Here is a 16021-nt window from a genome sequence, read left to right as displayed (position 1 = left end):
GTACTCAAATCTACAGTCCTCTATAATGCATTATGAAACATAATCAACTCAACACATAATCATTTCGTTTTATCTGCTTATAACTCTCAGTGTACTTCTCCATTCTTTATCTATTCTGTGACTTGTGTGTCACCTCAAATCATTGACAATATACAACAATTAAACTGTTACTGTTACTACTGATCATGAATACAGAGTATATATTCCATTTACACATTACAGACATTATGATTACAAAAACATCAATCATTCCAACTGTTACACACATATGTAATTTGTATTTCTCTTCTGTAATCATCATTAAATCAATATACAAGATCACTGTTATTTCTCAGGCCTTTACCCCGTTTTCTGCGTGTACCTGGAGAGATCTCACTTCCATGCCAGTTTTCTCGACAGAGTACAGTTGGTGTTATTTAGGTCGGAGGTCCCCAACCTTTTTATTACCGCTGACCGGTCAAGACTTGGAAATTTAGCTGTGGCCCGGGGGACGATCCTTCAGATAAAGCTGCTGCATGTTGGTGTTCCTGCTAAATCCTGAATATACCCAGTTTGGTTGTCTTGGCCCTTTTATCGCAGCCTGTGGGGTTTTCCCTGACTGGGAACGAGAACACAACCTGCTGAATGTGACAGGTAGCCAATCAGAAAGCGCGGTGACGTCAGAACAGAGGGGAACCCCAAACAGCTGACATATTGGAGATGATATGTGGAAATGTTTATTATTATATGTAAAGATGATTATTATGTATGTTTATGTTTATTCAGTTTAAAATGTTAACTATGGCGACCAGCAGCTGCTCTACTGACCGCAAATTAGGATTTATAAAGGAAAGATGCGCACAGCTTTATGCATCCCATGTGTTTTGTGCGCCACACGTTTCTAAATTTTTCCCGCTAAGTTTTAGTGTGAAAACTGCGCAGTCATTTATGCATGAGGCCCCAGAACCGTGGCTCAGCCTTTCCTTAAAATAATGAACAACGACTGGCAGCATGTTTAGGACTGGTTCAGTCCAAAAGAACCTGGTCCGTGTAGAACCATGGCTCTGTATCTACCCAGCAGGAGGTTGTTCAGTTTGAACTGGGCCAGAACCAAGTAGCCAAAACCAGAACCAGGGTCTCTGAGTGGAATGTGGACGTTTATTAAATAGTAGAATCATGTATATAAGTCGTACATTTACAGAATAAAGTTGCTTTATGTCCATAAGGCGCTTTCACAAAGCTTTACTGAAGGATGGCTGCAGCTGGACCGGTACCGGTACCGCTCGGCTCCTTCTTTAAGTTCTGCTCAGAGATCCAGGGTGATCGGTCTGGATGAATCTAAACACTAATAAACCATCAGATCAATATGATCTCTGATCAATCCTCCCTCTGAATCCTTCCTTTGTTCTCCATCAGAGCCAAAGCTCCACATTTACGGCTCACCTGGATGCAGCTACTGATATATGGGATTGTCTCCACACCTGGATCACCTTGAATAATCAAACCTGTTGGAGTTAATCTGCTGATCCAACCCTGTTTTCTTCTTTAGTGGGAATTAAATGAGCCCATAGATGCATTTCATGCGCTTCGGTTCACAGACCGATGCGTTACATCTTTATGAGACAAAAACTGAGGAAAAGTGTTGTTTACATTCTAGTGAGGTTTTCACAGCCTTTTATTTTTATTTTCTTTATTTTGTGATCGTGTTATTTTATTGTCTGGGGATGAATGGGGTTCAGAAAAGGATTTAGATCAGTAACTCCTTAGCTTATGTTATCAGAAACTGTAGCGTTTCATTATTTAGAAATGGAATTAGATACTTAGCAACCCTGAACAGGAGCACCTAGTTCACATGCTTTAGAACATTAGATTAGTTTTCTTTCCTCTTTTTTCTTTCCTTTGGTTTGTCATTTTGTTTGTATTTCCTTTTAACTTAAAGCACCTTGAGTTTCATTGTTCACGTGTAAACAATAAATTAAAATCATGAAAAACATCAGTTTGATGCTTCTTGGTCTAAATAGCTGAATGTGGTCAGACTTCAGTGTATTTATGTGAGTTTTGATGCTTTGTGGTTTAATATTGTTCACAGAAAATGTTTGTGTGGCTGCTGCACATTTTCACGCCAGTGAAAACATGTACAGATATTTACGCAAACTTTGACACAAAGTAAATTTTTATACATGCCGACTTGTGCGTAAAATATGGGAACGCACTTTTTTTGTGCGCACGCAGCTTTATGCATGAGGCTCCTGGAGAAACTCAAACATCCGCTTCAAGAACAGAAACCGGGGAGCCTGAAGGTCAGACCAGTTGGACAAGTGGAGGACGGGAAACAGAGACGTTGTCTCCTAGTAACAGCTGAGTGGGACAGGTTGTCCTTCTCTAACAGCAGAGATTATCTCCCGTAATTAGTTATAGAAAAAGTGGAGACTAACAGAGGAGGAAGAAATGATGTCATTGGATGAGCTGAAGGTCAGTGGGCGGGGCCTCTTCACCTCAACCAATCAGAGAGTTTTCTGCTTCCTCAGCAGCTCTGTCTCTGATCTTTACTGCTTCATGTCTCTGTTGTCTTCAGTCCAAAGACTCAACAACCAGAGGATTAACAGGGAGTGAGGCCCTCTAGTGGCTGCTGTGGAGTACTGCAGGTTTTAGTGGTTTAACAGGGAGTGAGGCCCTCTAGTGGCTGCTGTGGAGTACTGCAGGTTTAGTGGTTTAACAGGGAGTGAGGCCCTCTAGTGGCTGCTGTGGAGTACTGCAGGTTTTAGTGGTTTAACAGGGAGTGAGGCCCTCTAGTGGCTGCTGTGGAGTACTGCAGGTTTTTGCACAGGGTTCTGGTGTTTCCTGTCACTGTGGGCCTCACAGCGCAGTAGTACACAGCAGAGTCTGTCACTGCAGCAGAGGAGATCGTCATGGACATTTCTTCTTTGTTTCCTTTAAATGTCATCCTGTCCAGACTTTCTGCTCCACTGAAAGGTGAGTGAGACTTCAGGAACTCTGGGTGTTTTCCTGGATTTTGTCGATACCAGAATAAAAAATCAGCTGAATCTTTGGTGTAACTGCAGGTCAGAGTAGCAGAGCTGCCCTCTGAACTGAACTCCTCAGTCTTCCCTGCAGTGAGTTGTTGACAGTTTACAGCTGAAGGAAGAAAAAAGTGATATAAGTGAAGAACAACAAGGATCAGATTATTCTCTGAAAGACTCCAACCAACCTGATCCAGTGATCAGAACCAGCAGAGAGAATCCAGATGTGAGCAGAGACAGCATGTTGAGCAGAGTTAATGTTGGAGAGCTGAGCTGAAGGAGGAAGTTTGAGTCTCTTTAGAGTTCAGGGACAGATCAGCTCCTCCTCTTCCTCCTCTTCCTCCTCCCCCCACTGCATCTTCATCGCTGACTCAACTTCATGTTTGCTAACAGACATTTAAAATCTGAATGAGTAATTTTATCTGATCTGGTCAGCAGCTAGAAAACAGTGGGTTTCTGGGTTTGCTTTGATATTTAGTTATGAATTGGGTTTTAATTGGACCAAATTCCTCGGTATCATCTCACCTGGTCTGTGGGAGTTCTGCTAAGGTAGCATAGCATGCTAGCTCTCTGTCCTGCTGGATCCGATTGAACCAGCTGATCCAATATGGCCGCGTTGCCGATCACAGCAGGAGCAGGACGTGTTGCCAGTCAGTTCTGGTTCTGCAGTGTGTTTATCATGTGGTTCTGACACATCAAAGGAAACACAGTATAAATGGGCTGGTACCAGTTTGGGTTCTGAAGACGATGGCTGACCTCGTCACCACAGGTCTCAGGGTCTCGTTGATCTCCATCTTGATCTGTTTAGAGTCAGGTTCTGGTTCAAATATCCAACAGAACCACTGGGTTGTCCCTGTCCAACATGCCATCACCCCTCACTGCTTACAGCTAACCTCAGTGTCTCCTGTCAGTCCAGATGACCTCTGACCTTCTGTTTTCCAGCCTGATCTGGATCTGCTGCTGCTTGGGACCATGGTTCTGTTCTGGACCCGGTTTGGACCCAGTTATGATTGAATAGTTCATATTGTCCCAGTTTAAAGAGACCAGGATTCTAAACCTGCAGCTCCAGAACCACTGGTAGTCTTTGGACTGGAGAGGGTCAGAACCCTGCAGCAGAACCGTAGCATTCAGAGAACATTGGACCAGAAAGTTTGCTTCAGGATCTGGACTGTTCAATTCCAACCAGAACCAGAAACATCCTGCTCTGCGGTCCACTTCCTGCCTCCAACATAAACTAATTTCTGAACAGAACCGGGTAGAACCGATAGTTTACCTTCAGCTCAAGCAGAACCTGGAGTTTAGTTCTGGCCCGGTCCGGTCCCAGAAAGAACCCATGAAATATAACATAATTAGTTTAATGTTTGATCAAGTTAATTTCATGTCAAAACCTTTTTTACTGCTAAATGAGCAGCAGAAATGTTTATAGTTTTTAATCTTCAGGTTCTTCATCAGATTGGACCAAAGTTCGTTTTTCTGAGTTTCTCTGATTGTTCATGTTGTCATATTGTTGTGCTGTTAGCACAACAATAGTCTTTTCCAGCGTCCAATCAGATCGTTTAGAAGCAGAAATTTACTGAGAGAAGCCATTTCCATCCCTGCTGTCAGCAGGTTCTGTTCGGTCCATTTCAGGTTTTACCATCAGGGAATAAAAGATTCCCCGCAGAAATCACCCAGTCAAGTCCAGTGGCAACATGACCTGCTGGGACAGGGACAGTTTCTGGACCCAGTCTTCAGTGCCAGGTTCTGACTCAGCTCCGTCCTGGAGGTTCTGCTCATGTTTGGTTCCAGGATCTTTAACAACAGAGAGAAAACCAGGAGACACCAGGCTTCGCTTGAAGATCTGTTTAATGACACTCAGATTAAAAAAGGCATTTTAACTTTATACACAACACTGCAGCTAGCTTACACATGGATGAGTTTTCTCCTTACCATCAGGTTAATGGGATAGATATAAGCAAAACTCAAAGGAGGCATTCGTCCGTATCGTCTCAACATATTAGTTTCCCAAAGATCCTGCAGATTCCTTTTTCCTGCTGGCAGAGGAAACAGGAAATACAGAAGAGACACCGTTTCCTTCCGATATCATTCCAGAACGTATCTACCTGTGGTGTGTGTTTTCATGTGGCGTGACAAGTTACTCTTATGACGAATATTCTTCCCACACATTCTGCAAGAGAAAGGCTTCTCCCCTGTGTGGGACTTCAGGTGGGTCAACATGGCATACCTTCTACTAAAACCCTGCCCACATTCTGAACATGTATGTGGTTTCTCACCAGTGTGGGTTCTCATATGAACCAACAAATTACTGTTTTGTCTGAAAGTTTTCCCACACATTGTACACAGAGATGGTTTCTCTCCTGTATGAGTTCTCATGTGAACTAACATGTTGGACTTTCTGCTGAAATTATTCCCACATTCCGGGCAGGAATAGGGTTTCTCACCTGTATGAGTCTTCATGTGTCGCAGCATGGTCCCTTTGCGGCTGAAAGTTTTCCCACATTCTGCACAGGGATGATGCTGAGTGATTACTTCAGTGTGATACCTCATGTGACGCGTTAAGTAATATTTGTGGCAGAAACTCTTCCCACACACTTTACAAGAAACAGGCTTCTCACCTGTGTGAGTTCTGCTGTGGCTCACTAGGATGAACTTCCGGCTGAAACCTTTCCCACACTTGGAGCAGCTGTAAGGCTTTTTCTCTGCATGCGTGATCATGTGAAACTCTAGAACCTGTTTGTGCCTGAAGCTTTTCCCACATGTCTTACAGGAATACGGCTTCTCAGGCTCATGAGTTCTCATGTGTTGCTTCAGATTGTGGCGAATAGCAAAACATTTCCCACATGTTCTGCAACAATGTGGTTTCTCAGATGAATGTGTTTTCGTATGTTTCATCAAATTTTTACGCAGGGAAAAACACTTCCCACAGGTTTCACAGGAATGTTGTTTCTCAGCAGTGTGAGTTTGGACATGAACAAACAAGTTGGATTTATGCCGGAAACTTTTCCCACATATCTGACAGGAAAATGGCCGTTCTCCTGTGTGAGTTTTCATGTGGCACACTAAGCAACCCCTTTGTCTAAAACTCTTCCCACATTCTGAGCAACAGTATGGTTTTTCCCCCGTGTGCGTTCTAATGTGAACCATCAGATTGCTCCTCTGTCTGAAACCCTTCCCACAGACCGAACACACACATGGCTTTTCCCCTGTGTGACTTCTCATGTGAACCAACAGATTTCCCTTTCTGCTGAAACTCTTCCCACAGTGGCCGCAGGAATGTGGCTTCTCCCCGGTGTGAGTTCTCAGGTGGTCCAGCATGGTGCTCTTCCTGGTGAACGTTTTCCCACATTGTAAGCAAGATGCTGGTGGTTCTCTGTTCTTAGTTTTTGGTTGTGGAATGGAGTCATTGTTTCTGCCGGGCTGTAAAGGTTCTGGTTCCTCCTGGTCCAGACTGCAGTTTCTGTCCTGGTCGGTTAGAACCTCTACATCCTGATGAGAATGTTGATGTGGGAGTTCTGGAAGAAAAAAGAAAACCAGGAACCAAACACCTGCTTAGCAAGTTACTGGAATCTATCAGCTTATCGGTCCGATGGACCGGATCCGGTCTGGTCCCCAGTGCTTAGCGCCCTGGGCGGCTCACCTGGGCGGAGCTTCAGCACCAACTGACCCTCGTCCTCCTGCTGGTCCTCCTCTTCCTCTTTGATCTCTGGAGGTTTCGCGTCGTTCGGTTCCAGCTCATCATGACCCGGTAGCGGTTCAGGTTCTGGAGGAGAAGAGAGACGGCATGAGACATGAGTGAAGGTTGTTTTCTGCTCCCTCTGGGACAGAACCAACCGAATGGACCCTTTGGTTCCATCTTGACTGGTACTATTCAACCTTCAGAACCGCTTCATCCTGGTGGACGGTACCGGGTCGGTATCTAAAGACTATGGCAGGTAATGAAATGTGTCTATTTCAAATTAAAAGCAGAACTTTAAGGTCCAGGCGTGAAATGGACCGGACAGCAGAACTCTGGTTCCTTCAGAACCCCTTGGTGTCACTCACCTATCCTCAGGCGTTCTGCTGGATGGACCTGGTTCTGGTCAGACCCATCAGCCTCCAGGAGCTCCACTTCCTGCTTCAGAACCTCCCGCTCCTCCTCACCGACCCGGACCTCCACCCACTCCTCCTTGACCCGCAAAGGTTCTGGTTGCTGCTGAGGAACCCGGTCCGGTCGGGATTCTGGAAGGACAGGGAGAGCCGCAAGTTTCAACCGTTCATACACAAATAAAACCTCTGCATGTTTTAGTCCACATGAAAATGAAAACTTTTCCACCAAAGTTCTCCGAGACCCGAATCCTTGCAGCGTTTTTAACCCATCAAAGCTGTTTGTTCATGATTTTAGTATTTGACTGTTTAAACCTAAACTGAACCATATTTAAAAACTTTACAATCGTCAGAAAATGATGAGGAAAACATCAACCAGTCCTGGGATTTAACTGGGCCATTGTTCTGGTTCAGTCAGAACCATCAGCAGAACCTGATCCAGAACTTTCTGCTCATTCGGACAGACAAGACGTTTTGGGTCCAGGAAGCAGGTCAAGCAGAACCAGCCATGACCTCTGACCAGCAGTCCAACCCAGAGCAAATCAGACGTGGTTTTGACTGAATTTGTTTAAACTTAAACTGGATTCATGTTAGTTGAAGCTGATTTCTGTCCCAGCTGCTCGTGTTTCAGATCCCCGTTTCCCATCAGGAGAAACAGGGATTATCTGTTTTCACTCAGGAATTTTTCTATTTTGGGATATTATTTGTTCTCTCTCTCCCTGAATTAAGTTTAAATAAAGTTTAATGAATTAAACCTGCTTCCTCACACTCCCTACAGGACACTTTAATGAGTTTCACAACCGGACCCAAACTGGTTCCGACGGAACCTCCCAGCGGACCCAGAACCATCTGGGATCCATTAAAGGAGAACCGTGTTTTAATCAGGCAGCGCTGAGGGCAGCTAACCGCAGACAACCTGAGCCCGGTGAGCGCTGAACACCGGAGCCGCTCAAACAGCAGCAGAAACGGCGCGTTACCTGATGAAGAGGATGAGGAAGATGTAGACAACAAGGACATCTTTCTGATTCTTTAGAACCGAAACCAGAAGGTTCTGTTCGGGTCCAGGCTGCGATAACACAACAATGGCGCCTTTAACAAAGAGAACAGCAAGAGCGGTACCAGAACCGGAACCTGGCTGACCGCTGGGGGCGGAGTCAAGATGGCTCAGGCTTAAAGCTGCAGTACGTCACTGTTATAATCATGTTATTTCAGTTATTTGTTAAAATTGTCACCATGTCGTGACCGTATGATATGAGAGAAGAAAAGAAAATCTCCTCCACCTTCTCCCAGTGCTCCCAGTGCTAACTAAAAACAACCAATCAGAGCCAGTCACTGTCCGTGTGGCGCTGCTCATCCTCCTCCAGCCTCCGTCTCTGTTATGCTGCAGCTAGTATAGCCTGTCATGAACGTTAAGGCTAGTTAGCATAGCCACCAGATGAACCGTTTCTCTGCCAGGATTTCCCCCACAAAACTTGCTCAGCTCAGCACTAGGGGGCGCTAGGCCAGTCCACCAGCCGCCCTTCGTGTTTTTGTGGTAAAAAATTATAAAAGTTACAAGGATTTGGAGACATGAAAACAGTTCCACCCCATCCCGTCCTACTACGTCCCGTCCTGTCTGGTACCACCCCGTCCCTTCCCACCCTGTCCCGTCCCGTCCCGCTAGCTTTTACCCAGTTTACTCCGTCTGTCCTGTCGCTGCTACTACAGCATGAAGACCCGCTCAGCCTGGTAGGAAGGTCAGAACTGGGGTAAACCCTGCTCTGAGCTGAGAATGATTGACAGCACTAAGCCCCGCCTTCTGGCTCTGATTGGTTGTTTTTGGTGCATTTCCTCAGACGTCAGTAGCAGCTCATGGTGGATCCATCCTTCAGAAACATGAATCTGAGATAATTTTAGAGAAAAATCGTTTTATTGTCGCCTGCAGCTTTAATTGAACCTGCTGTTAGCTCCTGTCGCCATGGCAACCAACGCCTCAGATAGAGGAAGTCACCAGAACCATCGGAACCAGGAAACTGGACTTTACATGCGGGTTGGTTCTGGTTCTGCTGTTTGGACCGGGTCAGGGCTTCTTTACCTCCTTTATCATGGAGAAGCTTTAACATTCCAGCTGGATGAGAAATAATTGTATGACATCAGTTGTGATGACATCAGCGTGATGACATCAGAGGCTCAGTTCTCTGGTGGATGCAGACATACAGTTACTCATATTCAGATCTCTTGTCTTGTTGCTGGAACTGGGTCACATCAACATGTTGATCAAGATGTTGATGAGTGACTGAAACATGTTTACATGTGAAGTTCTGTTAAACCAGTTTGACTCTCCTGCTCTACCGTTTGGAGGGCCACATTACACATAATGGTGGCCCGGATTTGGCCCCCGGGCCTTCAGTTTGTCATCTAAACCTGATGCTTTAGGTCCTAAAGCATCAGGTTTCTTCAGCTCAGTGACGCGGAGCCCCTTGTGGCGGTTCCGGGGTGCTGCAGGTTTTTGCCCGGAGTTCTGCTGTTTCCTGTCACTGTGGGATCAGAACCGCTCCTTCCTCCTCCTCTTCCTCGGTGTGATGAAGAACATCTGAGCATCAGAACCGTCTGACCCTGAAGCCTGAAGCAACGCGGGGCCTGCAGGGTCTGACCCAGAAGGTTCTGGTTCTGACCCGGTTCTGTGTAAAAGCCTTGTCTTCTCCATGTTCTGCCGGGATATTGGATATTTATTCTTAAACTGAATTTCTGCTCATTTAATTTTTATTTGGACTAATAAACTAATCAGAACAATAAATGGACCTGGTTTTTAACCAGAATCAGGCAGAACTTGGTCAGAACCGGGATCCGGATAGTAACGAATTGTGACCCGAACTGATTCCAGAATATGATCTGTGTGAGGAACCGGTTCTGTTGAGCTGAACTGGGTCAGGTTTCCAGCCAGGCTGTGCTGCCACCTGCTGGTGAAAAGTCACAAATACACACAAAGTGTTGGAAACCCGCGTCTGATGACGTTTATCAGGCTTGAGTGACAAAAGTAGACCGATTCTCACAAAAAGGGGGTATTTATTTATTTTACCATTTTGTTTATTTGTTTATTTTACCATTTTGTTTATTTATTTATTTTACCATTTTGTTTATTTGTTTATTTTACCATTTTGTTTATTTATTTATTTTACCATTTTGTTTATTTGTTTATTTTACCATTTTGTTTATTTATTTATTTTACCATTTTGTTTATTTATTTATTTTACCATTTTGTTTATTTATTTATTTTACCATTTTGTTTATTTATTTATTTTACCATTTTGTTTATTTGTTTATTGTACCATTTTGTTTATTTATTTATTTTACCATTTTGTTTATTTATTTATTTTACCATTTTGTTAGCTACTGAAAGTTACAACCTTGACATGATTATATGAGTTGTTTTACCGATAAATCGATCAGAAGCGACGTGGAAATGAACGGATCCTCTCTGGCTGCAGTGCGCGCTCCCGACACAGGGGGCAGAATTTCCCATAAGACCGGTGCTGGTACCGGTCCAGTTCCACCATCACAGCTCAAACAGACTGGTCCTGGAGCTGCTCTCTGACGTCATCAGGGTGGGGACATGGCCTTTGAGGAACCGAGCCACTGATTGGTCCGCTGGGGCCGGGTGGCCAATCACAGAGCTGCATGTTGCCACGTGGCAGCCTCAGCAGGAAGAACCGACGGTTAGGCTCGAAGAGAGGAAATAGACCCAAAACAAAGAAGTTCCGACCCGGTCCGAGAGAACAGAACGGGAACCGAACGTCAGGGGGAGGACCGAACCGGACCGGAGTGCTGGTTCTGGTACCCGTGATTGTTACAGCCAGGTAAGTTAGCATCATTAGCATCCTGGCTCTGTTAGTATCATCCGGGTCAGAACTAAACGATTGTTGTGGATGGGGTTTTGATGGAGAGGCTCGGTTCTTGAGGAGAACAGAACCAGAACACAGTCCGGTACCAACAGGCCCAGTTTGGTCCCAGCCAGACTCAGGTTCGGTCTATGGAAGCCGGGTCAGCAGTAGGAACCTGAATCAGAACCAGAACCGGGTCATCAGCTGCAGAGGACTGTGGTTAGAATCGGAACCGGATCCAGAACCAGATCCAACCAACAGAGGAAACTGAGTGATTTCATCTCCAAACTGGATCACATGCAGAACCTTCATCCTCAGACAGAGCAGGGTTCTGCCGGTTCTGATGGGCCCTGTCCGATTCTGGACGTCAGGTATCATAAGGTCCGTTCAAACACCCCACAGAAGTTCTGCAGAAGCTGGTTGCTTTGAGCCCAGAACCAGCGGCAGAGTTTTATGTTTTCCAGGCTCATGAATCATTTGGTGGCATCATCAGTAACTAAGTTACCATCAGTCAGAAAAACCTAATCAAATGTTTCTCAAAGTAAATTTGACTTCCTGATTTATTGTCTTGAAATTGGGTCTCTGTCTCTTTAAAAACTCCTGCTGATTTTCAAGCTCCACCTCCAGGAAGTCATCCCAACATGGCTCCTCTATTAACCCTTTAATGTCTTTACCAGTGTTGCTCTGAGCAGCAGGTCCTATAATGAGCTCAGCTGTTTGCTAATTGCTTCTAGCTAGTCTGAAGGAGCTGAGCGGGAGGAGCTGGACCTCAGAGGCGGGGCTAGGCCCACCTAAGCGTTTGAATGGCTGAATGGTTGCCATGGAGATTAAATAATTTCTCAAACATTTAATTGGACCTGGAGTTCTGATGGGTCCGGTTTATATGCAGCTGTTCAGCTCTGGGCCGACAGTTCTGACCGGGTGGGAGGACACAGAACATCTAGCAGGTCTCGTGGACTGGGCAGAGTCACCAGAGACCGGTTCTGATTTGTTTCTCCTCCAGGTCCCCCCAGCAGCCATGAGCGGTGAGCCCGACCCGCTGGTGGCCCGGCCCGACCCGGTTCCCGACCCGCTGGCCGTGGTGACCCAGCTGAGGGACCTGGCGGCCGACCCGATGAACCGCAGAGCCATCGTCCAGGACCACGGCTGCCTGCCGGGCCTCATTCTGTTCCTGGACCATCCGGACCCTCAGGTGGTCTACTGCGCCCTGCTGGTGAGCCCTCGACCCGGACATTTGGTTTTATTGGCCGGTATCAGGTCGGTTCTGATTGCTGCTCCGGGTCTGCGCAGGCGGTCCGGTACCTGGCAGAGTGCCGAGCCAACAGGGAGAAACTGAAGACAGAGCTGGGGATGATGCTGAGCCTGCAGAACATCGTGCAGAAGTGAGCGACCTTCCTCCAGAACCGAAGGGATCCGGTTGGGCTCAGTCCGACAGAACCGTGTGTGGTAAACACTGCGGTCCTCCCTGCAGGTCCACCACTCCAGGAGAGACCAAGCTGCTGGCCTCAGAGATCTACCAGCTGCTGCAGGCGGCGCCCGACGCCGACGAGCCGCAGGCGGTCGGGCCGGCGCGTGGCGGCGCGCGGCGCAAGGCCCAGTTCTTCCTGGGATCAAGCAATAAGAGAGCCAAGACAGTGATCCTGCAGATCCACGGCCTGGACGACCCGGTGGGTCCGCAAGCAGACTCTGCTGTCCTGTTCTGGTCCGCTGCAGGGTTCTGATCCGCCGTCCGGTTCTGATCTGCTGCAGGGTCGGCGCAGTCTGTGTGAGGAGGCTCTGCTGAAGATCCGAGGCGTCATCAGCTTCACCTTCCAGATGGCTGTTAAGAGATGCGTTGTTCGGATCCGATCGGACCTGAAAGCTGAGGTGAGGATGGTTCTGTCCGGAATATTCAGGAAGAACCGAAGCTTTTCAGGGTGAACGGAAAATACTTCATAAGACATGGAATGATCTGGACCGACAGTTTTCCTGATCGGTCCTGCTCCCAGAGAGCTTCCTGATGTCTGCCTTGGTTTTCCAGGCTCTGGTGTCGGCCATCGCTGCCACGGAGGTCATGACGGCTCAGCAGGTGGTGAAGGACGAGAACGGAGACGAGGTCAGGTCACCTGCTGCAGTTTCACGCTTCCTATCTGATGTGGAGGAAAATATAGTAGAAATTTAGCCGCAATGACAGCCTGAATGTAGCCTTAATGCTAGCTTAGCCCCAGTTAGCTTAGCCTTAATGCTAGCTTAGACTCAGTTAGCTTAGCCTTAATGCTAGCTTAGACTCAGCTTAGTCTTAATGCTAGCTTAGCCCCAGTTAGCTTAGCCTTAATGCTAGCTTAGACTCAGTTAACTTAGTCTTAATGCTAGCTTAGCCACAGTTAACTTAGCCTTAATGCTAGCTTAGACTCAGTTAACTTAGTCTTAATGCTAGCTTAGACTCAGTTAGCTTAGCCTTAATGCTAGCTTAGACTCAGTTAGCTTAGCCTTAATGCTAGCTTAGACTCAGTTAGCTTAGCCTTAATGCTAGCTTAGACTCAGCTTAGTCTTAATGCTAGCTTAGCCCCAGTTAGCTTAGCCTTAATGCTAGCTTAGACTCAGTTAACTTAGTCTTAATGCTAGCTTAGCCACAGTTAACTTAGCCTTAATGCTAGCTTAGCCACAGTTAACTTAGCCTTAATGCTAGCTTAGCCACAGTTAACTTAGCCTTATTGCTAGCTTAGACTCAGTTAACTTAGCCTTAATGCTAGCTTAGCCACAGTTAACTTAGCCTTAATGCTAGCTTAGCCACAGTTAACTTAGCCTTAATGCTAGCTTAGCCACAGTTAGCTTAGCCTTAATGCTAGCTTAGACTCAGTTAGCTTAGCCTTAATGCTAGCTTAGACTCAGTTAACTTAGTCTTAATGCTAGCTTAGCCACAGTTAACTTAGCCTTAATGCTAGCTTAGCCACAGTTAACTTAGCCTTATTGCTAGCTTAGACTCAGTTAGCTTAGCCTTAATGCTAGCTTAGACTCAGTTAGCTTAGCCTTAATGCTAGCTTAGACTCAGTTAGCTTAGCCTTAATGCTAGCTTAGACTCAGCTTAGTCTTAATGCTAGCTTAGCCCCAGTTAGCTTAGCCTTAATGCTAGCTTAGACTCAGTTAACTTAGTCTTAATGCTAGCTTAGCCACAGTTAACTTAGCCTTAATGCTAGCTTAGCCACAGTTAACTTAGCCTTAATGCTAGCTTAGCCACAGTTAACTTAGCCTTATTGCTAGCTTAGACTCAGTTAACTTAGCCTTAATGCTAGCTTAGCCACAGTTAACTTAGCCTTAATGCTAGCTTAGCCACAGTTAACTTAGCCTTAATGCTAGCTTAGCCACAGTTAGCTTAGCCTTAATGCTAGCTTAGACTCAGCTTAGTCTTAATGCTAGCTTAGCCCCAGTTAGCTTAGCCTTAATGCTAGCTTAGACTCAGTTAACTTAGTCTTAATGCTAGCTTAGCCACAGTTAACTTAGCCTTAATGCTAGCTTAGCCACAGTTAACTTAGCCTTATTGCTAGCTTAGACTCAGTTAACTTAGCCTTAATGCTAGCTTAGCCACAGTTAACTTAGCCTTAATGCTAGCTTAGCCACAGTTAACTTAGCCTTAATGCTAGCTTAGCCACAGTTAACTTAGCCTTATTGCTAGCTTAGATTCAGTTAACTTAGCCTTAATGCTAGCTTAGACTTTGTGGGTGAAGAAATAACAATAATTCCTCATATCTGATCATCTTTAATAACTTCTCAGGTTATTTTTTCTGAGTTCCCACAACCTGAAGAACCGGGTCAGCAGTAATCCTGGTGGTTCTGTTTTGTTCTGCAGGTTCTGGTCCATTTCCTGGAGGCCGGTTCTGTATCGGTGGAGCAGAACCTGGACCTGCCGGAGTATCTTCCGGAAGAGGAGAGTCCGTCTCAAGACCCGGACAAGGCGATCAGCCGGGTCGGGTCAGGTCAGGACGGGTCCAGCTGGCTTGGCGCTGCCGCCAACTTCCTGTCCCGCTCCTTCTACTGGTGACCCATCAGAACCAGAACCGGCTGCTGGATCAGAACCAGAGTGTCTTACTGAGCGGGACAAACGGGTCAGAACAGAAATCCAGAAGTTTTCTATTTATTGTCCAAACGGACCAAACCGCAGAACTGGAGTTTTAATTGGTTCTGATCAGGAACAGTGACACCAGAACCGGGTCAGAACAACTTCCCTGTTAAGTGTTTAATCCAGACCAAATGTTCTGATCCGGGCTTTCCCACAGCAGCTTTCCGGAACGTCGTCATGTTTACACTTTACCCGACTGGATGCCTTGAAACCAGAACCGACCGGTCCCGGTAAGCTCGGAACCATCTGACCTGACTGGTTCCTCTTGAACGAACGCTAACGGGTCTTAAAGCTGGGAACCAGTTTGGGAATCGACAGAGAGGATCCAATTCAGCCGAATTTTTTCCTCAGGAAAACCTCAGATGTTCCAGCATTCCCAGCATTCCCAGGATCCAACAGAACAAAGACCCGGGTCATTTCCTCCTGATGGATCTCTGATCTCCAGCATTCCTGCTGAGCTGCATACCTGACCATGTGTTCAGTGTTAGCCCCGCCTCCTCCTGCCTCTGTCCAATCACAGGGCTTCAGTCGTGCAGAACTGGATCCCAACACTGGGATCCATCCATAGATTCCCAGTCTGGACTGCTGGAACCAGGCCGTGTGACCATGTCTGCTTCAGAACCACTGGACCGATTCTGAACAGACCGTTTCTGATTCTGAACCGGTTTCTATCATTGTGACTGTTAACCTTCATCATCTTCCTCTTCCTCAGTGTGAATAAAATGCTTCAGTCTGAAACTGCCTGGTTTCATTCATGACCCGCTTCATCGGTTCTAGAGCTGGTTCTGGAGCTGAACCAAGCTGCAGCAGGTGAACAGAACCTCCACTGGTTCTGCTGGAACCAGAACCAGACAGTTAGCACCATGAGGTTGAGGTTCTGTAGAACCTCCAGACCGACTGGCTCAGAACCGGGTACAGCTCTTATTGTGAAGGTACTGCTCTAATTGTGAAGTTCCCGCTCTTATTGTGAAGGGACAACTCTA

General features: G+C 46.3%; 2 protein-coding genes across 3 annotated transcripts; one reads left to right on the top strand and one right to left on the bottom strand.

Moving 5' to 3' along the window:
• Positions 1-4826: 4826 nt before the first annotated feature.
• Positions 4827-8260, bottom strand: LOC106910759 (uncharacterized). 2 transcript variants are annotated; one of them, XM_014977444.2, is made up of 5 exons: positions 8060-8260; positions 7041-7217; positions 6637-6759; positions 5615-6511; positions 4827-5500 (listed from the first exon to the last, which is right to left on the bottom strand). In XM_014977444.2, the coding sequence occupies exons 1-5, from the start codon at positions 8097-8099 to the stop codon at positions 5082-5084; spliced, it is 1656 nt and encodes a 551-aa protein (XP_014832930.2). In that variant the 5' UTR covers positions 8100-8260; the 3' UTR covers positions 4827-5081. The 2 variants fall into 2 exon arrangements, with proteins under 2 accessions (XP_014832930.2, XP_014832929.2); XM_014977443.2 differs by having other exon boundaries at positions 4827-6511; positions 8060-8259.
• Positions 8261-10777: 2517 nt separating this feature from the next.
• Positions 10778-15776, top strand: LOC106910764 (armadillo repeat-containing protein 1-like). Its single transcript, XM_014977454.2, has 7 exons — positions 10778-10918; positions 11946-12155; positions 12233-12324; positions 12414-12609; positions 12692-12808; positions 12963-13037; positions 14769-15776. The coding sequence occupies exons 2-7, from the start codon at positions 11961-11963 to the stop codon at positions 14958-14960; spliced, it is 867 nt and encodes a 288-aa protein (XP_014832940.2). The 5' UTR covers positions 10778-10918; positions 11946-11960; the 3' UTR covers positions 14961-15776.
• Positions 15777-16021: the final 245 nt, after the last annotated feature.

This window comes from Poecilia mexicana, unplaced genomic scaffold (genome assembly GCF_051168715.1).
Source record: "Poecilia mexicana isolate PSO_F unplaced genomic scaffold, ASM5116871v1 scaffold_17, whole genome shotgun sequence".
NCBI lineage: Eukaryota > Metazoa > Chordata > Actinopteri > Cyprinodontiformes > Poeciliidae > Poecilia > Poecilia mexicana.
The sequence above is the reverse complement of the archived record's forward strand: the minus strand, read 5'-3'. Positions and strand labels throughout refer to the sequence as shown.